At 37.5% G+C, this 26,927-nt stretch overlaps 2 protein-coding genes across 2 annotated transcripts; one reads left to right on the forward strand and one right to left on the reverse strand.

Moving 5' to 3' along the window:
• On the forward strand, positions 1 to 17,746 carry CCDC152 (coiled-coil domain containing 152). The gene is made up of 9 exons (XM_087759821.1): positions 1 to 137; positions 2,693 to 2,809; positions 3,781 to 3,886; positions 11,917 to 11,985; positions 13,046 to 13,110; positions 14,618 to 14,720; positions 15,427 to 15,554; positions 16,472 to 16,558; positions 17,091 to 17,746. Exons 2-9 carry the CDS (start codon positions 2,723 to 2,725, stop codon positions 17,211 to 17,213), a joined length of 768 nt encoding a protein of 255 aa, XP_087615947.1. The 5' UTR covers positions 1 to 137; positions 2,693 to 2,722; the 3' UTR covers positions 17,214 to 17,746.
• Positions 17,303 to 25,498, reverse strand: SELENOP (selenoprotein P). The gene is made up of 5 exons (XM_087759820.1): positions 25,340 to 25,498; positions 23,682 to 23,885; positions 21,712 to 21,924; positions 19,971 to 20,088; positions 17,303 to 19,094 (listed from the first exon to the last, which is right to left on the reverse strand). The coding sequence occupies exons 2-5, from the start codon at positions 23,870 to 23,872 to the stop codon at positions 18,447 to 18,449; spliced, it is 1,170 nt and encodes a 389-aa protein (XP_087615946.1). The 5' UTR covers positions 23,873 to 23,885; positions 25,340 to 25,498; the 3' UTR covers positions 17,303 to 18,446.
• Between the last annotated feature and the right edge of the window lie 1,429 nt (positions 25,499 to 26,927).

Consider the following 26,927-nt stretch of genomic DNA (forward strand, 5'->3'; position numbering starts at 1 on the left):
GGCGTGTCGTGTCGTGTCGTGTCGTGTCGTGTCGTGTCGTGTCGTGAGCGCTGTCGTCCTGCTCCGGCCAGCGGTTATGCCCACGCACTGCGGAGTAAAAGGCAGTGCTTTGAGTGTCCTGTGCACCTGAGGCTGTGGTGAGAAGGTCTTACTTCTACTCAGGGCACTTTGTGTAGACAAACTGGAGAGGTGGGAAAGAGGGTCGCTAGGACTCGGGGTCGTCGGTGGCGTTTGCAAGTGGTGCAGCTGGTGCCTCTGTCCTGTTGCAGTTGTTCTGTGAAATCGGATGAGGGGATGGGATTCACCGGGCTTGTGGGTGCCACTTGGGTGGTGATAATTTTGATCTGCAAACCATGTTTTAAATGTGCTCAGGGTCTTCAAAGAGTGAGTAATTAAAGCAAGGTTATAGTCAATGCAAATGTCGGGTGCATATCTTAAAGAAGGGCGGAGTTCAGAAAAATAATGAGAATATCTGAAGTGCCTATTATTGAGTAACTACTATATTCAATTGAGATATGGAGTTAAAAATCACTATCTACTAATTTTATTTTGATCATAAGTACAGGTTTCGCTGTTGCATGAAGCAAAAATGAAACCTTAAATTCCAAAAGCAGATCATCAGCTACAATACTTAAAAAAGGCTACTGAGAGAGCATGGACAGCAAGGGGTTAAAGACAGATTAAATAAAGGTGTCAGTTTTATGACAATCGAAAATTCATTTTAAATCTTTAATTTTCCCCCTAGCAACATAAATATTGTAGTTCAAAACAGGGGTGGGAGGCTTAACAAAATTGCCTTTGGAAGACATATAATAATAATATACACAAAAATAAAAGTGATGAGTTTTCCTGCTGGAAAGACACAACATTAATAATGCAGCATATTATTTTTAATTTACTGTTTCAGTTCAGCAGGAGTTTTATTCCCAGTGGCACTCTTGCCCAATGGTGCCAAGTGCTGAGCACATCTTGTCTTCTGAGAGAAGAACTGATGCCATGGAATAAGGAAATACACAAACAAAACAGCACACAACATGGCAGCTCCCTGAACTGCCATCCTCAGTCAAAATTTAGAGGGTAAAACACAGTTTTAAGAGCATGATGAAAAGAAACAGTGATTGACAAACAGATAAAATACTGCCCATGATAAGGACTGGAAAGATCAGGGCTTAGGCTTCATAGTGTACACTTAGGTTATCAACTAATAAAATATTAAGATATGTAAGTATTTTACAAAATTGAATGTCCTGAATAAATTTTTTTAAACTCTATTTTAACACATCATTGCACTGTAATAACAGAAGTCATTAAGATTTCTAACTTAGTAAAAAATCACTAATTTAACGTAGAAGCATTAGTTCTTTAATGTCACATATATTCTTAAAAATTGTTGATTAAAAAAAAAAAGTTAATTAGCTTTAGCTAATGAATTGGTTTTAGTCCCTCTGAGGAAACAGTGGATACAAGAGAAAAATGAGTATTAAACACACAGAACCAATACCTTTGTCTTAATGCTTTGGGAAAGAAGTTACATACACGTAAAGACTTGTAAATATGGAATGCCTGAGAAAATGATTCAGTTATGTAATCTTGGTTCCTGCTCAGTAGTTTTCATTTACATAGCTATTTCCGCCTAACTTTACTGTAAGTATTTCTGTCTGGAAATCCATTCCGTTTCTGGTTAGTGCACACATTCTAACTTCTGGTTCATCTCTCTCATTGCAATTTTTTGTTTTTTGTAAAAAGACAGTTCACACATTACCACATAGAAATGATGATTTTTGTCTGGAATACATGGTTTATCTGGTATTGGAATTTTTGTTTCATGGAGCCTGATGTTCAGAGATAGTTTCAGTATTTTTAGAAGCATTCATATTGGGTCTTTGAGATTCACCTTGCAAATGTATGTTGAAGGTTCTGAAAGTTGAATTTCTACTAAAAATAGGAATTGTGTTAATAATCTGGAATTATATGGGTGCTTTTCAAAATACTGTCTTTTTACTCATACGATAAGGTTTATGTGCTGCAGTGCCTCATCACTGATATTAATGCAGACTATTTATAAGAAAATGTGTAAGTAACTTGAAGCCTGAATAGTTAAGTATTAGAGCGTCTACGCAGGTAAAAGGTCTAAATCCAGCATTAATGTGTGTCTGGTAAAATCTCATTTACTTAAGTAACATTTTTTTAAGTTAATCAAACTTAACCAAATTTTATCTGTTGCCTCTAAAACACGCAAAGTAGAGAATGAGTAATAGTTTCAATTGATTGAATTTCCTACTTTAAAGTGAGGACAGGAAGACCAGTCTGTTTGAGCAGCATATCTAAAGAGAAATTGGTTGTATGTTTTAAAAGCATCCTATGTGCAGACCACTATTATATTTAGGTAAAACTGCATCACTGTGTCTATGGAAGTGGATTCAGGTTTATTTTTTAATTGCAGAAAAAAAAATTCCAAATTAAACTATATCATCTAACAGTTTGATAGATTTTGCTTGGGCTTTCTGACATTCATGGAGTTTCCTATAATTGCAAGATCTTAGGTTGGTTGAAATTTAGCCTCACATGCAAAAATAGTTTAATTAAAAAAAGAATTGTTCTTTGTTCTTCTTACATTTGTGCATATGAAATATTTTGACATAGTATGAATGAGAAATATATTACTTCATAGATTTATTTTTTATATATACAGTGATCACTGGATTATACGGTCCAGAAATAAATGAATCACAGCCATGAAGAAACTATGCAGAAAATCAGTGTGGTGAACCTTGATAAGCTTTTGGATAACTTCTCAGAGATAGAAAAGGTAAGTGAAGAAGGTAAAAAATGTCGAAACTGCTATCTATAAATACTTTGTGACATTTTAAAAAACTTTTCAAGTGAAAATTTCTTCTAAGTGGAATCAGCTTATTAATATGCCTTGTAATACCAACTTTGTTTGGAAAATGTTTGTATTGATTGTATCTCAGAGTGATATGAGTGACTTCTGTGGAGTCCAAGAAGCCTTTGTTTCTGGGCTAGAATTTTAATGGTGCAGAGGCCAATTTTGGCTTCCCAGGAAAACCGTGGAGGTGTTCCTTTGTATCAGAAGCTGCTACTGGAGATAACAGTATTACACAGCTTTGCTGGACATATCCTTTCAGAAATTGTTCATTGTTGCAGAAAAATGTCATTGCCATAGCAGGAGCATCTGTTCTTACATTCCATATGCATTGAGCTCTCTTTATTTTATGTAGATGTCACTTCTTAAAAGATTGATCCACCGAGGAAAATCAGTACCGTATTTCTCATTAGACCCATGTTGACCAGCTCCCTGGTGATGTTCTGATCAGTAAATCCATACTAGAGATAATATAAAAGGGACATTTCTCATGGAAAAAATATATTATACCAATTCCTATTCACACCCATTACTCCTGTTGGTGCTCAGCAAGGGCATGAACAGCCTCATATGCACCACAGCAGAAAGAACCTTGTCCAGACTGTGGACTACAGAATTGGGAACAAACCAGTTTGTAACTAGTGATGTAAAAGTCGTCATTCTTAGTTCTGCAGGGTAAACTCGCAATAGCACAGGCTCTCCAGTCTAGCATTGTTCTTCTCTATAACGGAATTTCCAGAATGGCAAATAATACAGGTTTGTGACTGCAATGTTGTGAAACTGTTAAATTTTTTATTAATCTAATATTCATTAATTTAATTTTATATTAATTTAAAACTCAAGATTTAAAACTTAAATCAGAAGATATTAATATTAGTCTTTTTCCAATTTTCTAGAAAATATCAGAAATTAATGAAGCAAATAACCTGCTAGTTCTTCAGCTGGAAAAATGTAACAGATTGTTAACATTAAGCCAATCAAAGGAGGAATCAGTAAAAGAAGGTAAGTTATTTTTTTAAAAAAAGGTATGTTTTTTGCATATATTCAGGAAGTTCTGAGAAATATTTCCATTTTTTTCAGTCATATAAAATACAAAAATAACATAGCAAGGATCTTCAGATACGGTGTGAAAAACAGTAATGTTTAATCTTGGGTCCTGTAATGGAATCCATCTCATTTGCATAAACCAGATAACTTTAATCCACAAACCTATCTTGAGAACTGCATTAAAGTAACTGTTTTCCAGTTGATGTTAATATCCATCCACTTCAAGAGATTTTTGAGTGCATGCAGTACCTGTGAAAGAAAAAATTATGCATTTTCTGTCATTTTTTCCTCTTCATCTTTTTTCTTTTCATTGTGTTATCTCCTTTTCCAAGGAAACAAGGTGTTGGCAGGGAAAGAGGGAGAGGATCAGACGAGCTTGGTACACCTGATGATGTTATTGTGCCCAGATGTTTACCTTTCACATCCATACAGGCCTCTTGAGCTTCTAGTGAACTGCCACAGTTTACAAAGCCAGCATTTTTAAGCAAACTAACATGAGTAGTTTTACTGAAAGTGCTAGCCTGTGACTTAGGTTAATCCATAACCAGCTCAGATGTCTGTGTAGAACAATAGGGTCAACATTTGGGAAAAGTAAGGTCAGCACTGACACTATGGTGCCCCCAGCTGAGCTGTTCCATTGGTATCAATATGACAAATGTTATGGTTCACCTGGTCACTTTTTGCCCAATGAGAAATGAGCCAGATGCGTTCTTGAATGCATATTTTGCTGCCTTCTGAAATGTCAAAGCTTGCCTGTAATTGGAGATGGCATGTCAGACTGGTGGGGCTGGTGCTCCGAGATAACATAAGGAATTGTATTTCTTAGTTGCTTGTATGACTTGATTTGTTTAGGGACAGTCTGATAGCCCAGTTTGGGGTTTGGAAAACATTTTCTCTGTACCATGCTGTTATATTGAAGTTTTAGTATTCCACTTTGAATTTTGCTCACTGAAATTAATTCTGTCAGGACCTTGGGTATTGGTGGAATCTCAGTGTCTTGTTCTGTCTAGGCATCTGTTTTAACTTCTAGACGACTGAAGAGCTGTCCAAAGTGATTAGACTTTTTATCTGTGTGAGATTTAATCTCTGAGAGGTCAGATTAAACAATGTGACAGCCCATTTTGTGTTTATAATGTCACTGTCAAGATTTTATCTCGGTGACATTTCCAACTCAGTTATAAAGTGTAAGGAATAGCATATAATCCTTCAAGGTTGAGTTCAGTTAAGCTGATACCACTGTTGTAAGTTTATTCCATAGGCTGCACTTGTGTTACTGTCATCTTTAACGTGATCCAAGTTTTGGTCATATTTCTTTTGCGTTGTATAGCAGATGTCATTATGGTGCTAAATAGTTATGAATGGTAATAGTAGTTTACTTTCATGTTAAGAGGATTCAAACTGTTCAATGGAAGCTAAGTAATGAAATGGCATTTACTATTTTACAGATGGGACTTTTAAGCCTCTATGTCATAATAAAAAAGTTGCCAACTAAAGGAGGAATTAAAGAGAAAACTATTAAATTAAGATTTTTTTTTTTAATTCCAGAAGTATATCTTTTCAGATGGGTGTTTGAAAAGAGAAATAATATCTAGTACTTAGCCTAGATTTGTGGTTGCTTATTCTTTTGCAATTTGTAGAGTTGCTGAAAGGTGCATCTTTTTGTAGAACTTTGGTCTCTGACAAGTCAACTTGCTAAAAGTTAGGAAGCAGGGTAGGAATAAACTTAGTTTCATGCTGGAGTGAGATTGCCAGTTGGTTTCACTTAGATCTTTGCTGGGACTTAATAATAATTTAATAATAATTTAGCATAATCGGAAATGATTTGGAAAAGCTATTGAGTATGTGAGTGAAGTTTGCTAAGGATGCTAATCTAGGCAGTTATACCAAGAATCTCATGATACAGAATGACGAGTGATAAAAAAGGGAGATGAAGACCAGTAGCAGTGAATATGGGAGGCATTTAATATAAACAGTGGTTGGCTCCAGTTGGCTACTTCTCAGGAAAGAGATCGTGGTTTCCTTCTGTACAGTTCTCTGAAAATATCAGTGGTCAAAGAAGCAAACACAGTGATAGGCATGATTATGGAAGAAACACAGAAACAAACATCATGTTCTTGTACCAGAAAATCCCGTGATTTCCACGTAATGTTCTGGTCCCCACATTTCAAAACAGACATACCAGAAGCAGAAAAGATAGCAGAGAATGTGGCAAGGTTTGGTATTGTCAGGGAGGAGCAAGGGACAGGGAATCGGGAACCCATCATGTAACAAGGCCCACAGAAGTAGAGGCTTCACCAGCCGAGACTCGCTCCCACTGTACCTATGCAGGGCTGGCCCAGTGAGGGCTGCCAGGGTCAGCCAAAAGTCCATGTTACCAAACAAGTACGTAGTGATGGAGCAGGTCCAAGGTCAAGACAGGAGGCTGAGTCAGGATCAGGTCCAGAAATGGTAACAAGGGCCAGACGTGGTCTAGTGACCACTAGCAGGTCCACAGTGATGAGGCAGGTCTGAAATCAAGCCAGGAAGTCACTCCTTAGGTCATGACGAGGGTCTAGGTCTACATGGTATGTGGCTGCAACACAGCTGCGAAGTAGCTCAAGGTAGGCCAAGGGCAAAAGCCTCAGCTTACAAGCAGCTCCCAAGGGAAGGAGGGGCAGCCATTTCTGAGTCTCCTTCCAGCTTTCTTCACACAGCTTTTTTGAAGGTCACCAGCTGTACTCTTTCTAAGTTGCCCTTGATCCCAGCCAGCCACCCAGGAGGTGGGTCGGGGAGAATGCACTTGGGGCCCTCACAGGTTTGGTCACAATTTTGGAACATCTGAAGAAAGACTTAAGTTGACTGGAAACTTTTCAGCCTGAAGAGAAAGAATAGAGCTGATATGACTCATAGCTGTAAAATTATGAATGGCATAGAGAAAGTGACTGGGCAATGAATATTCACCGTTCAATGTAATAAGAGAACTAGATGGAAATCAAACTTGTTGATTGATTTAAAGCAAACAAAAGGAGGAACTTTTCCATACATTACAAAATAACGTTTTTAAATCAATTCCACAGAAGCTTGTGGATAGCGGAAATATAGATTAGTCAAAAAAGATTAGAAAAATTCATGTAATAAAACTTAACAAATTTGTTAAACACAAAGACAGTACCTGTCGCTCAGGCCTCCCTTATTCTTGTGTTTTGGAAGCTGAGAGGATATATATTAAGAGTAGTGTTAATCCAGCTTTTTTTCTTCTTTCCTGAAGTATCTTTTACTGGGTATTGTGAAGTGGGATGGTGAACTGGCTGGAACTTTGGTCTGACTCATTGGAGCCATTTGTTTATTAATACAAAAGACAATGCAGGACAGTCATTCAGAAACAGATCAAGAGGCTTCATTATTGACACAAACAGAGAGGAGGGGGTTTATACAAAATAGATTTTAAAAAGGGAAAGGAAAAGGTGGACAAAAAGAAGAAATTATTCTTACCGTAAAACCCATGGGATAAAAGATAGCAGAGAAAGTGAAAGAGACAATGCAGGAAATCGGAGCAGCTGTGATGACTGCAACAGGGACTGTGGAAGTAGAGTGGACTGAAAACAGATGGAAGTCAGAAGAGAGAATTGAGCTTTGTAAATAGTAGTGCCTCACTTTGGTAAGAGTGAAATGATTTGAGGAGATAGTTATGCTGATATAACTGAAGAGAACGACCTCTGGAGCTGTTTTGAAACACATGATGGAAAAAAAAAAACAACAACACGGATGGCAGAAATCCAAGTAAAAATACCAGAGCAGACAGCATGAAATATAAACTAAAGTTTTAGCAGCAGGGATAGTCAGGAAAAAACAAATCTCAGTAATACTGAAGTCATGGTACTTGTACAAATCAGTACAGAGATAGATAGGAGGCCAAGGAATGTATTGTTGGAAGCCAAGGATAACGGTCAATGAGTAAGAGAGATCACAGGGCTGTTAGTAGCAGTAGTGAAAAAAGTGAAAAGCAGGAACTTGGAACAACGTGGGACATCCAAGAGGTGGTTCTGAAAGCTACTTGGTAAGGAAGTAAAAGGTAAATGAGAGATGCCAAAGGGATAGAATGTATTTAGAAATTAAGACAGTTATCATGGCTGTTTGATTAGGTTAACCTGCTTAAGGTTAACACTTCAAGTGTCATGGTATGAAGTGTTTGTAAGTGTATATTTTTGAACTGTGTTCGTTAATGGTGATCAGAGAGCAGAGTTTCACAAACCATCTTGGGCAGCAAATTGCCATAATCTGCAGCGGATGCTGTCAGAGGAATCTTCAGGTAAACAGTTACCATATTACTGGAGATCAGCAGTGACTGTAACGTTAAAAGTATTTCAAAAGGACATTAAGCTTGGTGTAGTGATTAGAAATTATAGTAAGTATATAATGTTTCTAAAGCATTTTGCTTTTTCTTTTTGAAATGGATAAAATGGTCTTTGCACCTTTATCAAATTCACCTGCAACATTGGCCCTTCAGAAGGGATAATAGCATACAGTGTATTCAGAATCGGAGCACTAAAAGTGTTGCATCTAATAGTTTGATTCTTTGTAAAACCTTTTTGAAAGTCAAAGCACTGTGGGATTAAAAAACCCACTCTTTATTATTGATGGGGTTATAGAGGGATCCTGTGCAGAACTGGAGAAGATGCAAGGGACCAAATGTAGCATTGATACTTCCATTCTTACTCTGGGAAGTTATTCCAACAGATTCTGGTTGTGAGAATGGCTTTTACACAGTGATATTGCCAACTGTGGCTTGGGAAAAAAGATTTGTCCCAGCCTTATGTCCCAAGCTGCTTCCCAGAACCCAGCTCGGCCACATTTCCTGAAAGTATCATTTGAAGAGTTGGTTCAAAGGCAACTGGAATTGCTGGGTTTGGACAGCTGCGTCAGTTTCTTGATGAACGGTGTCAACATACAATCTTAATGTATGTACATTGTCAAGTTGAAGACTATTCTCAAGTTCATCCTATTAGGAATTTAACACAAGAGCAAATGAATTTACAGGATAGGTGGAAAACTCAGCCTTAGAATGTAAAGCTTAGCAGTAAACCACAAAGCAATTCACAGAACAGCTAAGTAAAAAACATGAGAGACCACATGCTCCTGAATGGTTCACGAATGATTCCTAATAAACATGCTGCTTACAGCAAAGGAGCAGAGAGAAAGAGCACCACAGAAGGAGAGGCTGTTGTTCTGCCTACCCTGAAGGGTTTGTGGCTGCTGGTGGTGGTGGAGTGGAGGGAGTGGAATTTTATCCTGGCTTAACAACGTTTTGTTAGTGTGAGAAACAGAAATAGCAATAGCATTTCACACCCCAAGAAATCTCCAACAAGTATAAGTGAGAACCTGAGGGCTCCTTGACACCTTGATTGCCAGAAGTCTCTCTCTAGAACTGTTTAAGGTATAAGAAGAGTGGGAGTGCTGAAGGAAATGCAAAGGAAAACTTCTAAAGCTCAAGGGAGAGAGGAGAGTGAAACACAAAGATAAGGTGGGAAAAGATGAGCAACTGGGCAAGTGTATACATGTTCTGAAAGGTCATAAATGAGCTTTTTTTTGTCTTGATACCTTCTTTGCTAAACAAAGGTGAGATTCAGGACCACAGTTTTGTTTAGTGGGTGCTGCCAGGGTGCACTGGAGCTCTCCCGGCTCTGGTGGGGCAGGATCAGGCCATGTGCTAAAGGGGTGGAGGGATGCTCGGTGCCACTGGCCTGACCTTTTCTGCCCCCTGGCCAACTCCCCCCTGTTTATATACTGAGCATGACGTCATATGGTATGGAGTAGCCCTTTGGCCAGTCTGGGTCAGCTCTCCTGGCTGTGCCCCCTCCCAGCTTCTTGTGCACCTGGCAGGGCATGGGAAGCGGAAAAGTCCTTCACCGTTGTAAGCACTACTTAGCAACAACTACAACATCAGTGTGTTATCAACATTATTCTCATCCTAAATCCAAAACACAGCACTATACCAGCTACTAGGAGAAAATTAACTCCATCCCAGCCAAAACGAGGACATTAGTGTAAATCATTGCAGATCCACTTAAGACAGACGCAAGTCTGGCATTCTTGTTTTCTGCTCCTAAATGTTTTCTATGGTGATTAAATGGACTGTTGAGGTGCAGGCTACAATTCTGAAGTAAAATTTGCTGTGGTTTTAAAAAAGACAGCAATCACATTATTGTCTATGGAACACTTAAGGTGGCTGTATTTAGCATCTTCAGGATTACCTATTTGTTGACTTAGTGTTTCAAAGGTGTTAAAGGAAAAAGTCATTGATGTAATGGCCATACAAAAAAGCCAATAGCTTCAATTATAAATGCAGATGGAAGAAACTACAATAAATTATACATATTAAACATGGAAAAAGAGCACTTAGGCTGTTCAGTCTTTCTGTATGTGGGGAGTATTCTTTACAGGGAAGGAACCACACAGAATCCATAACAGATGCTATGCCAGTGATCCACAAAGTTCCAACCATTTAGCAAAATTTTGCTCTTTCCTCCTTACTGTAGGCAAGCAAAACTTGCAGGTTCCCAGTAGTTTTTTCCAGTCACTACTGTAATTACATAAGGTATTTGCCAAGATACATCCTTTAAAGAAAAGAAAGATAAGCAGATATTCATGTGACTGGACAAAAGAGTGGCTTGCACTTAAATAGCTGTGATTCCTTGTAAGACTAGCTGCTGTCCTACTGTTTACACAAATGTATAGACGACTTTCCAATTTGTGCATGAATTACAAGCATTTGGGCTTATTTACATACATTTTCAAATGGAAGAAAATTTGTAGTAGAAGTAGTTGATACAAATGGACTTGCTAACCTAGTGCCTCAGATTTTGGCTAGGATTTTTCCACAAATGCTTTTGATCCAGTACAGGAAGAGAGGGCAGCCAATGTTTCTGTGCTGTTCGTGCTCCCTCTACTGTTTTCTTGAAAGCATGGAACGGGAGAATACAGCTGGCTAACGTACTCGGCTGCATGAAGTGGACTTGATGGAAAAATTGACTAAAGATCAAAAAGATTGAGCGGAAAACTGAATCTCTGAGCCGGGATCTTAATTCATCTAGCTGACTCCATTATTTCTAATGTAGTCTTTAATTATATCATCCACAATTTTCAACAGAGCTTTGGTCTTCTGAGATGAGTAACTGTTATTTAGTGTACTTGATCTGTTGCAGAAATTAAAAGCTACTTAAGAAATGCAGTGGTACTCTGGAAATAGAAAAAGGTTTTACGAGTAAGTAACCTCAGTTTTAGTGTCCGCTGTCTTCCCAGTCTTTGAATGTTTTGTAACTTTACTGATAAGGTTACAAGAAACATAAGAGATAAAAATAGTATTTAATGAAAACCAAATGTTATATTACAGACAGTCCATGTGGCATTCAAGTATTAAAAATACAATTTAAAAAAAAATAAAATTATGAAACAAATATATAAACAAGTTGCATGTATATACATACATACACACGTAATTATTTTGTTTAAAATGAGATCATGGGGATATAGTAGCATATTCTGAATCTCTCTGAGTTTATGTTGAGCCATAAGATGAATGTTAATATGCATTAAAAAGGGAGTGAGAGACTGTAATGAGTGGGTAATGTTGGCCTTGTTAAAAAGAATCTTGGCAAGAATGCTGTCAGCAAAGTAAGTTTCATTAATTACATCAAATTGCTGGAATGCAATAATACAATAATACAATGACATCCTTATTTTCTGGCTAGAAACGAAAATATAATGGTTTTATGAAGTTTTTTGTATTGCTTGATAATTTTTTTTTTAATCTATCATCAGACTAAAAGCTAAAAATAAGTAGTAACCATGCAATAATGATCTCAGTTTTTTGTGTAGTCGGTAAGAAGACTTAGACTAATATTTAATCAAGATGATTATAAAATATTTGAGAAAAGTTTATAAACAAAATATATAATTAAAAAGGTGAAGAAATTATTCAAAAATACTGGATTTTTCACTTCTTCTAGAATGTACTGCTCTACAGAATGTGATAAAGGGTCTAACACAAACCATTGAAAACCAGTGTAACATGAAAGGTAAAAGCAAAAATGTTCTTTTATGTACTGTACTGTAATGTAGACTGAGCATGCATTTAAACTTTTTGTTTATATTTACTGTTTTTTTCAGAGAGAGAACCTCACTGGCAGCCAAACAGACAGGAAAAAAAAATATCTAAAATTAATTCTCTGCAGATTTTGGTGGTCTATATGCTTAATAAATTGCTATTATCCTACTTAGAATACACATGTAAAAGAAGTTCTGTCTCAGTGAGGTTTTTTTTAATCAATAGCTGGGCTTTAAATTTATTTCATCATCACACAGGCAATTTTATAAAAAGTGAGAAAGTATCATTCAGCTGTTGGACTGTAGTCTATTAAAGCATTTATGCATAGCTTTTATCACTTTGTTAAACCAAAGAGTTAATCTGCATTGAAATGTTATTAAAATCTAGCTGTTATCCAGAAATACTTGACAATTACTCATTGCTATTTTAAAATAAAATATATAAATCTTTGCTATATCTTTATACCACAGTTTAGCTCTACACCATGTAGTTAATTTTATACCCATTGTGTGTTCAAGGCATATTAGCAGAAATATTAATAAACCTCTAAAAATTGGAAGTATATGGCTGCTTTTAATACTCAAAGAGACTTTTAATAATAAAAAGACATTATCTGCTTTTTCTAAATTCTGTTTTTGAGATACTACTTTCTAGTTTTTGGGAAACAAGTACTTAAAAAGTTGCATCTTCCAATTCAACACTGTTGTAGCCATGATAATAATATTTTATTTTGCAAGCCAAAGAACTTTGTATCTAGATTTTCTTAAATCGTCACTTATCAGAAGGCTAAAGACAGTTCAAAGTAGTAATACCAAGCAAATATTATGATTAAATTATGAATTTTCTTTTTAAAAAAATGGGGACTGAGATTATGTAGTTCTGTAAATGATGATGATCATATCTTCAAACAAATTTCTTAAAAGTTCAGACAAGTCAAAAAATGAAAGTAATTTCCTTTTTCTACTTTCAAGCTAATAATACTGTCAAAATGTACTTTTTAGTGTATCACATAGGTTTTTTTATTTATGTAGATGAAAATGATAGACTGAAGAGTACCATGCACATCTTGGAAGAGCAGTTAAAGGCTTGTGAACAGGTACGTCACAAATGATCATTCTTTAGGTAAAGGAATAATGGTTTTGCCCTGTTGTTCATATATCTTTATATTCTTGGGTTTGCTACTGATACCATTATTGTTGCACTTTTCCTAACATTTATCATGTGTGAAAAGAGAAGAGTTGTTCTCATGACATCGATATGAGAATGTGTTAGAGGGACTAAGAGGTCAAAACTAAGTGCTGAAAACTCTGGCTCAATCTAAGATGCACTTGATTTTTTTTAGCTGTATTTAATTTAAACTTTACATTCTAATATCTAATCTCTTGCATTAAAGTACATTTTTTATGTGGAAATAAGGTTTTGATATTCACAATGCCTGCTGTACTGCCGGAAAACTAAGAACTGTCTGAATTTTGTCCATAGTTTCTTTGGGAGTAAATGCTACAAAGAGAATAGGTCTCTGTGTCTCATAATAAATTCCATTTATGATCTCTCTACTTTTTATCTATGCCACTCATTTTTGGAAAGGAGGTAGCATCAGCAGGGCTAGTCACAAGACGTATTAGTTCTCTGTGCTTAAGATTGCACATCTGTTACCTGTATAGGACTAGGAATCTCACTGCTGATTTTCTTTGCCTGTGTTTGTACTAACTATGAGTTAAACTTAAATTTTTATACCAGTAGAGCTGTTATCTTGACGGTTTGAGAACAAAATAAGTAATGCCTTCTGAAAGGCATGAGGAAATTATGATTCTATACATTATATACATGTACAGGCATGGTGGAACTTCCTAGTGGTGTTGTGAAGGCACTTACTTGACTACGTCCATATATATATATATATATATATACTATAACCACCAATCAGTAACTGCCTATGTGAGTGCCCCTGAGCACTGCTCTGGTGAGTGGCTACCTACCTTGTCAGAAGGCTCTGACAAGAGCTTTGGAGTAAGCACATCTACATTGGCAGCTACAGCCAGTTCTTCGATAATTCTGGAGTACTTACTGGAGCAAACGTATAATAGGCGTGCTCAGTCTGTTTACTTCAGTATCAGTGCCACCAGCATCACTAATGCTAATACCACTGATGTTTCTACTGCTGCCAGTATGAAGTTGTGGAAAACTTCATATAGGCAATATTAACGAAATTCATACTTTAAATATGATTTTTGTTACATAATCTTACAGTCAAAAATCCACAAAAGTAAAACTGTAGTCACTTAACTAACTGCAGCACTGTATCAGATCCTGGAATGGGGAAAGGAATACTACCGCTCCATTCACCTGTTCTCCTAATAAGTAGAATTCGTAATTTTATATTAACTGACAGCTGTAATACAAGGAAATCTGCTATATTTTTTATCTGTGGACTTCAGCCAGATTGTGTAAGAAGTAATTGGGCATTTTTGAATTTACTAGATTGAGGATAAAACAAGTACTGAATTATAGAGTACTGGACATTTTGACATGAATGTTGTGCTTTGCAGAAGGCTAAGAGCACAGACACCTCAAGATTTTTATGAAGCTTTTTACATTCACAGGAATATAAAGATCAGATTGAGAAACTTATGATAGAAATTAAAAACAAAGAGGAAGACCACAAATTAGAAATAACACAGTTGAATTGCGATATAAGAAAAAAATGTAAGTTCTACGAAGATTGAATGCTATAGCATTGGGTAAAACATGTTGTAACCTGTAGGAGCTGTACTTCGTCTAGGATAAGTACAAGTTCACTTCTTAGTGGAAACATGAAAGTTAGAAGTGGACAGTGTTTAACTGAATTTTATCTTTGCTCAAGAGAGTAGACACTGGCAATGAGGCAATAGTACAGCAACACAGGATGAGCAGAAATTCCCCAAAACAGGTAGAACAGACACTGGGAACTTGGACCTAAAAATCTGAAAGAATGCAATTTTCAGTTAAGTGTTGACTGGAAAATTGCTTTGAACTATAAGCTGGACTGCTGTTACAGTGTTCCGGCTATGCTTAGGAGAGTAGGACATTATTTTCACAGGTAAATAATACTGCAATGAGAAAAAACTGATTTCAATATTGTTTTCATTACTGGCATAGCCTTGAAAAGCAGGATTTTTTGGTGATCCACTTAGCTGAAAAAAGCCAGACAAACTCTTTGTAAAATATGATGCTTCTTTAAAGAGACTCCATCTTACTGGGATGGGACAGGGTGGTTTTCACATAGTTTTAAAGTATGTTTTTTGCTTGAATGAAATTGTTTTCCTATGAAATACTGACCTGCTGTTCAAAAAAGTTTTAATATTTGGTAAATTATGTTATTTTTCCGTCTAAACATCTTCTATAATCATCATTGGTGTTACTGTGTTACTAGTTGAAATAAAAGAAGTGGAGTATAGAGAACAGAGAGAGGAAAAAGAGCTGGAAATATTAGAGCTAACTAGACAGCTGAAAATTCAAAATGAAGAGAAGCAGAATGAAATAATAAAACTGCAGATAGAGGTATGCGTTACAAAGCTGAGTTAAAGATCAGCTGGGCATTGGGTAAACTTAGAAGAGACTGTAGTGAAAAACATTAATTAGTACTTTAAAAAGTAATATGATGGAATCTAGGAAACTTAAAAAACAATTGACTAACATTTTACAAAGATCAGTGTCATGTGCTCCCTTCCATAACGGCATCCGAGTCGCTTCTGCTCAGGAATCAAATTCTACCCACTGTATAGGGAGACTGAAGTTTGCTGTGTTCTCATTTTAAATTAAATTATTTTGAAAATTTTGCTAGTTTTTGAGCTATAAAAAAATGAAGTGTTTTCTGCTTATTTTTATTCTTTTTAATTTCTGAATGCTGGGAAGATATTTTTTTCAATAAACTTCCAAGAGCTTGAAGTCTTCTAATCCTGCAGAGATTCGAGTCACAGAATTCAAGATGTATTTCATGGCTTAGGTTTTAAGCCACTCTCATTACAGAAAAAATTAAGGAAATACTTAAAATGTTTCACATATTAAAAAAGAAATAAGGTGTGAAAGTGTTCAGGCTGAGTTATCCTTGGAACATCAGGGAAGGGTGATGATTTCAGAGGCTTCTTGCATCTTCTGCATTTTCTCCTCCTGCAGACACGGCTGTGGAGCCTTCAGATTTTTTTTTTTTTTAGTAGTAGTCTTGTTCATCTAAATGTATTTGGATTATAATATTTGTATTTTTGCAATATATTGAAACTTTTTTTTTAAGAAACATAACTTGTAATTGCTTTCTTTTTTAAATAAACTTAAGTAGCATCATTCTCCTAGGATTAAATAGTATGTAAGCTTCTTGCTACTACGTTCAGGTACAAAATCCATTAAAAAAAAAAAAAGTTGAAAATTATACTTTTTTCCTGTTGGGTTCTTAATGTTTTGTCTTTTCACGATTCTTTCAGTTCAATGCTAAATTAGCAAGAGTTCAGAATAAAACAACAAAACCATTTTCAGATGCTTCTGTCTTGCCACAAAGTATTTATCGAAGGGTATGTGCTTTAATAGCCTGTAGTCTGCAGATACTAAATACTGTTACAGCCTGTTTCAAACAGCAGTTCCCTGGGGTTTTACTGCCCTTGTTCTCCAACAAAACTTTGGGGGTGGGGGAGTGGGGGTTGTGGAGTTTTATGCCTTAGGGTCCATCTTACTCACTCTCCCACACATCCCTCCCACCTCTAGACAACTAATTCCATGTCTCTCTGCACCGATGTTGATATAGCTGGGGTTCAACAACAAAAGCCCACGTGAAGTGGTTTTAGTCCAGAATTGTTAACCTGGGAACTTAAGATAGAACTGACATAAATGACTGTGATGTGAATTATATACGTGCATTATTGGTTTTGGAGGCTTGGGACTTTGGGATGTCACAAAAAGAGGATTCTGGGGAAGTCATCTTTGTAATTTTGTGATGCGACATACTGAGAAAAATATTAGAATATTTCTCACCAGTAGTAGCATATTGTATTGTTACATAATTCTATGTGAGGTTTATCAATGAAGCCTTTGCTTGCGTTTTTACAGAAGCTGCAGCATCTCCAGGAGGAGAAAAACAAGGAAATTGAAATTCTCCGAAACACCATAAGAGACTTAGAGCAACGTCTTAATAAAGGCCAAGACCTGCACTTCAAACGGAGGCGATTTTGAGTAAATGACATGAAGTATTTCAGCAGTACATACAACGAGAAACAGAAACAGTGTATTTCAAACTGCCGCTGAAAGTAAAAAACAAGATATGAAGAAATACAGAATATTTTTTATTGAAAACACTCTTGTCAAATATTCCAAAGGCATGCATTCTGTGTATGTTCAGGGCTACTTTCTTGCTAATCAGCATTCACAATAAAAAGATTCAGGTTTCGTAGGAGTAATAATTTCCCTATTAAACCATCATTAATTATGGTGTACACTTTCAAAGCAGTTTTCCTTTCTTGAATATTCTCTTCTTCATCCAGGAATCCTTCGAACAACTGTATTTTTACTTCAAGTCAGTTAACCAAAGGTTAGGAATGCTAAGCTACAGACAGAGAAGTTACGCAAGTTTAAGTGGTATATTACCGTACTAATCAATACAGATTTATCAAATTCAGCACTGTTATAAACAAAGATAAACACTAAACCAAGATTAAATTTGTTCTGCCTCTCCCTCTTTGAAACTGATACTGATTCTGCATGAAGAGTTGTTAACACTGCTTCTCACTTTAGGCACGATCTTACTGGTTTAGTGGGATTGTACAAGCTGTAGTACTATGCATTAATGGACCCTGATACCGCATCTAAGCCACAAAAGCATATAAATCTGTTACTTTAAAATAAAGCAATTACTGCTTGTATCTTACATCTGAGATAAAAAGTTATTTTGGCACATTGCTTAGGAATAAGCTTTACTTGTACATAATTTGTATCCCCAGGTTAGGAAAAAAAAAAAACCAACTTCCGAATATATTCCATCTTCTCAATAAAAATGATTAAAATATCTCTTTTGGTTATCTTCTGTTCTTGATTGCAAAACATCAGACAGGAGCCCCTAGGTCATAGTTTATGCTCCTGTCCTCACAAATGCAAGCAGAATGTTAGAAGAGAAACAAGAAAGACAAATTAATCAAGAATGCAGACACCTTTGTAGTGCAACTGAAAAACAAACTACAGGTCAATGAAATTCCTTAAAATTATGAAGCTTTTCACTGATGGAATTTGACAGGTATTGTGTAATTCTAAGAGCACTGCTCTAGAAGTCTACTTCTTTGCCATGTTTTAACTCTACACACCTGTCAGTATAGTTTTTAATTGGGGGCAATAAAAACACGTAATCTGTTAATTTTCCCGCTCTCGCAACTATATGAATTTAGGTAGTAGGGCTCCCTTGCATTTTTAAGGTGCTTAGTTTGTTTTTCAGGCTCAGTTTCTTGCCTTTTCCTGTCACTGTCAGGTGTCACTACTGTCACTCACTCCTGCTGCTGGTGACTGTCAGGCAGCAGTGAGCAGACGTCACTGTCAAGATTCAGTGATGTCCTCTGCTGACAGCTGGCCATGTCACCTGCAAGAGTTTGGAAGTGCTCCACGACACTGTCAAGTGACAGAATTTCCTAGCTCTTCAAACAAAAGGTGTCGACAATGACAGCATCAGCTACTAGAAGTTGAGTCTGATGCTGTCTGCCAATTTCAAGTTAACTGGTTTTTACAGCTGGTCTTCCCTTTTTTTCATAGCTTTTTATCTTGTGTAATATCCACACTTTCCCCTGGAGGAACAGTGTCTACCTGTTCGTGACTACCTGTCTGATCATGTCTGTTACGGCCAAAAACCCTATGACGCCGACTGCTGTGAGCATGACGTCTCTGAGTTTCAGACAGAGCCTGATGGTTCTCATTTCTGGAATGATGACTGCCCTCGCGATGGTGGTGGTGGTGTCCATGTCTGTGCGGGTCGTGGTGATGTGAATGTTGATCAGCTGGTTGGAGTTCTCTCTCTGCTAGCTTTTCATCTGCTTTTTTAGTGATGTTTTCACATATACCATCAATATCAGGTTCCTGCCAAACAGAAGCTTACATTAAATACAAGGCATTATATTTAATTAAACTAGGTGTAAAATACTAATTATCTTAACATTTTTGCAGAACCTGAAACCTGTTTTTAAATTATTTGTGCTACTTTGCTGAAGAAAGATATGAATGTCTCGAAAAGAACCTTATTTTACAACACCGCTGATAACTAGACAGGGCTCTTAATGTAAACTTGTAGGAATCATAATTCAAGTAATTGCTAATAAAAAGTATTCTTTTTCTAGGATCCCACATCTGACCTGCCCGAGGCCTACATTTAGCTGGAAAACTGTATGATGGGATCAAAAATAATGCTTCTTCTCATTGAACTTTCATGACTATGTATGTACGTTTCTTGATAATCCTTAAAGTAGTTCTGATCTTTATTTATATGTAAAACAAAGCTACCCTTCTTTTAGAATGGTAACAATAATGTCACCTTGTATTATCACTTTTTTATGTAACTATTGTATACTGTATTTAAAAGGAATAGTAACTCAAACCAGCTCAGATTTGGTCCCAGGTTTTAAAAAAAAAATACTATTTGTTTAAGTACTTACCTGTCCCCAAAAACTAGAGTAGCTAAATGCTCACTAGTTGTACATAACTCCAAAAACAGAATTAGCCTTCAAGATTGCATTTGGATTTCTGAAAATTATTTGCATTTCTATCAAGGGCAGGATTTTAGATAATCAGTCTATTATAAATTAGATCTAATTCACTTTGAAAAAATGTTTAAAAGCTCTCTGTCAAGAGATTCTAAATCATATCTTTTTGGATTAATCACACTGAAATAGTTTTTTTTAAGTACCAGTCAAATCCAGTTTCCTTTCCTAGTATATATAGAATGAAACAAGGAAATACCGTGTAAGAGCAATTTCCACACTTGTTTTCACAGTATGCAATCTTAATAGATTCTTCTACATATTGGAAAGACAGGAAGGAATAGGGCAGACCCAGATGATACACTAGACGGCCGCATCTACGGAGAGAAAGAACTTTGTGGTTACATATTGATAAACTGTACAGTCCCATGGAGAATGTTTCTGTCCAAGGAGTTCACAGGCAAAAACATTATCTGCCAATATCATCGGCAGTAGTGTGAAGCATGACTTCTGGCTGACGTAGTAACTCTACTGGCAGAAGCCCGTAGTTTAGTGGCACTTAGACTAGCAAAGGTATGCTCATTACACACCTGTCTTGCTGATGAGGAGGGCTGTTTTCATAGTGGTACAAATCGACACGTGGTTGTTGCATCCTTACAAAGAATGTTTTAATGCAACAGAACATGTATTTTGATTGGAATGTGCATTGCGGTGCATCTGCATTACTGATTCAGCGTGGATGAGGGCATTTTTATGGTGCCTATTTGCCCCATGTCTGTACTTGAGTGTTCTGGTATGCACTGGACTACGCAACTGGTACGTTCAGAGGAGCTGGAGTACCTGCAGAACTTGTACACAAGGGCACCTTCTTAAGTACCCCACCTGCAGTGTCAACACACAGTCCTCCAGCCTTGGCTCCTTACACATCTGCAGTGCATGTCGAGGACCAGCAACAGGCAAAGACTTCATTGCCAATAAAGGCACAATAAGGACGTACGTTCCTAGAACCATAATCAATCATGGCCAAACTACGGCCAAACGAATTCATAGCATGGGCGTATCCTATGTGTCAACAGCACAAACTGTTCAACCTTTCAAATGCCGCGGGCCAGGCACCACCGTTGGGGCCCCTCCATGGACAGATACAGCCTTGTTCTGTTTCTCTGTCATATGGCACCAGCCTCCCATACGGAGGCATATTTGCTTGCATAACACGCCATCACTTTCTAAAGATCATTCCAGTGCTGGTTTCATCCCACAAGCCTAATTTAGCTAATTCATTCAATTTCATCATATTACCAAAAAAAAGTTAATTAACTTTCTAATTCTTTATTAAACCTAATTATGCCTCAGTATGAACTGAGAATGTTCGTTATAGTAACACAACAGTAATTAGGATGGACATGTTAGAAGTGCAGGACTTGTCAAATAATTTCCATCACATCAAAACTGAAAAAATCATCATTTAAGGAGTTACTACTGGTTCTGGCAAAAGATACATGTCCCAGAATCCTATGATCAAAAACCTGTTTTATTCCAAAGTTTTAAGTTTCACCTGAAGACTAATTTTTCCATATGGCTACATGACATTTGCAACAACTCCAGTCAAAATATTTCCATGAGAACTCAGATAGCTTTTCTCATTTGATTCTACTTTCACATGCGTGGATGTAATGAAGTTGTCTGAAAATAAAAACAGGGTAAGACCACAATCATGCTATCAAATTCTACACTCAGTTATATTAATCTAAATCCACAGTAGTTATAAAGAAAAATTTATTTATCCCAAACTTACTTAAGCATTAGCAGACTTCTCTTTTGTAGCTTCCTTTTTCCACTAAATGCAAGTGCTTTAGTTAGTGCAGCTTAGAAGTTGATTATGATGTCATTGTTGTGAGGTAATCAGGTTATTTGCAAATCAATGAAATAATATAGAGATTTACAAAGCATTACTCTAAACACATACAAATATTTTCCTGTGTTGCCCTCTAAACACAGACCTGTCATAGATGAGAAAGTCATCTTTGTTTCCATTTAAGGTAGTCCAGACATCAGCTTGCTGTTCATCTTGCTGGTAGACAGTAATATAGTCTGAAACACTTTCTTTCAGTAGGTGGAATTTCCTCTGGGAGTAAGTTCCCTGATGGTTGACAACGACATACGAGATATTGACCAGTCCTTCATTCTCTAATTTCACTCGCAGCTCCTCCAATCTAGTGGAGAATGTAAAAAAGCAAGGCCATAAATCATTACAGAATCGTAAGATTTGCCACGTTCAATGGAAGTTAATACGCTCCATCTTGCTTTTACTACAGTGAATGTTATTTTTTCCCAGTTTTAATGGCAACAATCTAACATTATTAAAACATTCTTGCCATGTGCTATGACATCAACTATACTGTCACCAAACCAGACTCTACAATAGCTAATATGCCATGGGTCCTGTCCTTGTAAGTAGAATGCAATACTAAGTAAAGCAGACGTCTGCTTTCAGACTGAGTTCAGTGTTATTTTTATTTCAGTTCTCTCACGCTCTTCATGGTCTAACACTGTTAGTTTATCTGATGTCTCTGTTTAAATGCTGAGGTTTTGGTCACATAGTTGGCATACCGTCAATACAGCAGGAAGCAATCAATAAAGCAAACCTGCAGTAAAAGGCGGATAGCTCTCCCACTCATCTTGACATGGCTATTTTCTGTAATAGGGCTATAACAGCAACTGGGTCGAAAGGATGGCTATGGAATGTGTGCATGACCTAGCTGGCAGTTATTAGTCTTTCCCTTTGGCTTCCCACCACAAAAGTCTTTCTTTCCTCTATATACAGAAAGCTGCTTTCTTGCTGTAAGATGTGAAGATGTGGGGTTTTTTCCGTTTCATTTGTATCCTTCCTGTTGAACTGCTCTACAAAACTTTTTTTTTTTCAGGAAATAGAGCTTGAAAGATTCTTTAAAACCTTTCTAAAATGTACAAAATCAAACCCAACTACCTTGAAAGCCAACCACAGAGCCCACTTTGACTTTGGTGAAGCCAGAGATTTACCACTTTTTCTAATTTAGTTCTTTAAAAACTTGCAAAGACTGTTACAATATGAAGTTACACAGCCTAGAGGGGGAAACTAAGATGTTATTACAGTGATTAAAATCAAGTTCTGAAACCGGTACTATGAATTTTTAAACCAAAATTATTTCACAATCACTAAATTAATCCAAGATAGGGCTGTATGCAATTCCTGTTTGGGTCAGCTCAAAATTATAGTGTCATGATACCTAACTATTTGCACAGAAGCAGGTTCTAGAAACCAGAGCACCAATGTCCCAGGTCTTGTATGAAAATAGAACACTGATGATTCCCTTGAATGCTTCACCTGTTTATCAAAAGGCCAGTCTTTACCTTATCTTCTGGTTTTTGTTTTGTTGTTGGTTTTTTTTTTTAATAAAAAACCTCTAAAGAGGGGCTGGAAAAACACATTAAAAGCACATGCTTTGATTTACCTTTTCCCCTACAGATCCTACATAAGAAATGAGTGATCACGGATCTCTCTGTTGCAGGTGTTCTAGCCGTGTCAGAGAATTACGTTATTTCTTGGCTTCAGCACCTTTGCTACATTAATCATCTGTTGCTAACTGAAGTGTAGGTCTTGAGGAACTGTTTCTGTTGGGTTTCATGTGTTTCGGGTTTCATTCATGTCAAGTTGATTGTACTTTTACATTGTCAATACAATCAGAGAAGATGATCCATCGTCAGTCAGGACTAAGTCAAGAGATGAAGAATCTGAGCCCCTGGCACAGAACGCTCCTGCTGAGAGTTAACCTGGTCACTGGGTCACACATGCCAGCTGGGACAGCGGCATTTGAGGGAGCTAGAGTTCACTGAGTGCATCTGTAGTTGGGCACATGTATTATCCTCAGATGGCATTAAAAATTTGACCAGTCATGTTTTAACAAAAACTGGGAAAGGTATTTACACTTACCTGGAAGCCTGCAGCAGGCACAAGTATCAGCTAGCTTGGAGGAGAGCCACCACTGTCACTGAGCCCCTAGAGTTCAGCATTGGGTTCTCCTCCCCAATACGCCATTCTGGGGGCTCCTTGCAGTTCTGGATCTCTGTCCCTCCTCCTGGGAGGAGACAGAGAGCCAGAACTAGCCCCAGCCCTGCCCACATGGCTGGGCTTTATCTGAAAAGAGAGAAAATAAACAAAATGAGATCAATGCCTAAGCGAAGTTCAGACTCTGAAATTCCCATAACAAAGCACAGCAGGATATTGGCTCCGTTCAGTTTAAAAAAAAACCTGTAAGAATAAATCTGAGCTACTTTGTTTACTGCTTGATCATATTTCTTTCATTTTGCAGTGGAGTTCTCCTAAAATAAATAGGCGGGGGGGTAGGGTGTTGTTGTATGTAAACAGCTGAAAAGTAAGTGTTCAGAGTAACTGGATTTTCTTTTAATGCTACTAATCAGACTACGTTGTTCCTTCCTCTTTGCTATTTCTTCTTGACTGTTTTTCACACTTCAGTGATTTTAAAGTGGCCTCATTTCTTGTGTTTTGAAATCAGTTGTGCTGAGCCAGTTTACACCAGTAAGAATCTAGACCAGTTCACTCCAGATTGCAGAGTAATTCCACTGACCTAAAAGTACTTGCACCAACAGTGTATTTTGGTACACAGCAAGTATTGCAGAACCTGGCAGAAAATAAAAAAAAAAGACTTAAAGATTTTTACAAGTCCGTCTGTAGTATTTGGATCCCATTGAGAAAAATCTCTTAAGAACAGAGGCACTAGAAACAATTTTGCAAAAACAGGAAATGAAAACTGAGTTTCAGTATTCCTCAGATCTTACAAAATCTCCTACCCACACTTAGTCCATTTAATGTTTATGAAAATCAAAGCACACAAGAAATTCTGTAATTATCCTTTCCTTTTATTCCATTAATATAATAATTTTGGCTTAATATGTTCAGAAAATACCCATTGTCAAGAAATATATAAAATTATAAAACTGTTCCCCAACATGTCCTAGGTTGTGGAATTGTGTAATTTTACCACTCGCATCCAAGTCTGATAGTAAACACAGAAGTTTTGGAAACACTAAGTGCTGATGAACAGCATGCGATTCATCGATCTTGTCATATTCTAAAAAAATTAAAACATTTTAATAGTTCGTCTTTTAAAACAAGAGCCAGCTGCTGCAAAGCCAACATCATTTGTGAAATCCGTCTGTCCCTCGTGTTACTTTTCTGCTGTTCTACCAAAAGCACTGTAGGTACAGTATTTTGAAGATTAAACTGTGGTCCAACAGATACCAACAGGGCTGTTTCCTTACTCTTTCCACGCATCTGGAAAGCTGCCCGCCTTTATATCCATTATAAACAGGTGAAACTCCTGTGACCTCTTGAGATCCTGCTACGCCTGTACAGCCTTCTGCGGTGCTGGCGTATGGTGCCCAGCGACAGCTGTCTCGCCCCGTGAACGAGGTGAGAGCTGTGTTCCGAATTACGCTTCTCCTCGCATTTCAGCTTTCTAGCTGGTTCCCAACGGAAATTTCCAGTCGGCCTTTTCAGCCAAAGAAACGAGGAGACACTGCCAAATCTTAAGTCATGAAGCTCTTTCATAGCAAAACCAGTGCACTTACCCTTTCCTCCCCCCCCTCCTTGGCAGCTCTGCCGAACGCCGCCGCAGAAGAAAACAGTGTGGGGAAAAGGGCTGTGGTATTTATATGGCTCTTGTTTACCTCGCTTTGCAGATACGGTTCAAAGTTCAGGGAGCTGCTTCTGCACGACCTTGCAAGCAAAGCAAACCCCTCCAGCAAAAGTAGCCAAAATATTTCCCCATTAACTAATTCCAGGCCGAAACTATTTATTGTGCAAAACGGCAAGGTATTTTTCATATAATGACTTTGAACATCAGGCTGTGCCGTTTGTGGGTCACCCCAGTCAGCTGGAGGTAGTGGTACAGTCAGACCAGGGGGGTGGGCCAAAGAGTCATTGTTTTCTGAACACAGTGGTAACCACAGTGAAAGGGGGAAGGTACTTCTCCATTTGTAAAAATGCTGAGCTGGCAGGTTTTTCTCTCATATGCTTTGTCTGATCTTTGCCTTAGAGAATGAGTGTACCCTGTCTGAGGGCATGTGCAGTATACAGCTCCTTTTGCCCATCTGCTCTTGATGACCTCACTCGGTTCTAAAACTTATTTCTGTAGAACCTGCCGGTTTATCAACTTATGTTGAAGGTTAGAGCACAGATCTTCAGCCATTTAAATCAATGTAGCTACATGAAAGCCATGATGCTCTACCAACTGGCAATAGCCACTTAACTCTCTGTGTTACTCTGTTATGTTTTCTTGACGCCATCATCACTGGGGTATCTGTGGACGTTCAGGTTAAACTGTTCCCTTACTCTCTTTCCTCAGTGAGAGAATTGTTTATGTATGGCGTGTTTTATTTTGACAGCAGTTTGCTTGAGTTTGATTTCCTTCGATGTACGTGTTATGTGTGTTTATGGAGAAATAAAGGTTTAAAAACGGTGTGCCCTCAGAGTTCAAGGTGGTGAGATTTACATTGCTTAGTTCCATGGCTTGCGACTCTGTCTCCTGCACAGACGAGCTTTCTGCTTCTGGCTGGGTGCGCGAAATGGAGCTGCTGACCTCGGGGTTCATCCTGTGGAAGTCCTATGCTCAAGTCAATGGAGAGAAGGACAAAGATCTGAAGTTTTATTCAATAGGCTTGGAGGACATGGTGCAGGAAACAGACAGACATCCGACTGGCACTGATCTTTTTTTAAAAGGTGGAATGTGCTCACATTCCTTATATCGTTAGGGAAACGTATCCTTGTATTCTCTGCTGGGTTGGGACCAAGCCCTCATAACTGTGATGATGTCCTTTGCTATTCCAAATGGTAGATGATTTGTTGGGCCTCCTGCCTCAGGCTAGGGTGTGGATTTTCAGTGCTAATAAAGCCTTGCAAGGGTGGCTGGAAGTATTTGGTATGCATCACGTCTGTCAATACCTAAATAAGCACTGAAGCAATGAAAAAGAAATGAAGCAGGTATAGTTCTATTAATAGGGAGAGGAATAAAATGCAGCTCAGTAGTGACTGATAGTTGGTCTCTTGCCAATTATTGCAACACAGGTGGAGACAGAGTCACATAAAGAGCAATATTGCATTCCCGTTTCTTTTTCAGCTGTGTAGAGAGGGATGTGCACAAGGCTCGATTAACAAGTG

The sequence above is a fragment of the Nipponia nippon genome, unplaced genomic scaffold (assembly GCF_047370975.1).
Source record: "Nipponia nippon isolate SJK-2023a ecotype South Korea unplaced genomic scaffold, ASM4737097v1 scaffold_20, whole genome shotgun sequence".
In the NCBI taxonomy this organism is placed as follows: domain Eukaryota; kingdom Metazoa; phylum Chordata; class Aves; order Pelecaniformes; family Threskiornithidae; genus Nipponia; species Nipponia nippon.

Coding starts and splice junctions, on each gene's coding strand:
- CCDC152 (XM_087759821.1), top strand. CDS start 2,723: ATGAATCACAGCCATGAAGAAACTATGCAGAAAATCAGTGTGGTGAAC. Junction 3,887..11,916: donor GGAGGAATCAGTAAAAGAAG/GTAAGTTATTTT, acceptor CACTTCTTCTAG/AATGTACTGCTCTACAGAAT. Junction 14,721..15,426: donor TTGCGATATAAGAAAAAAAT/GTAAGTTCTACG, acceptor CTGTGTTACTAG/TTGAAATAAAAGAAGTGGAG.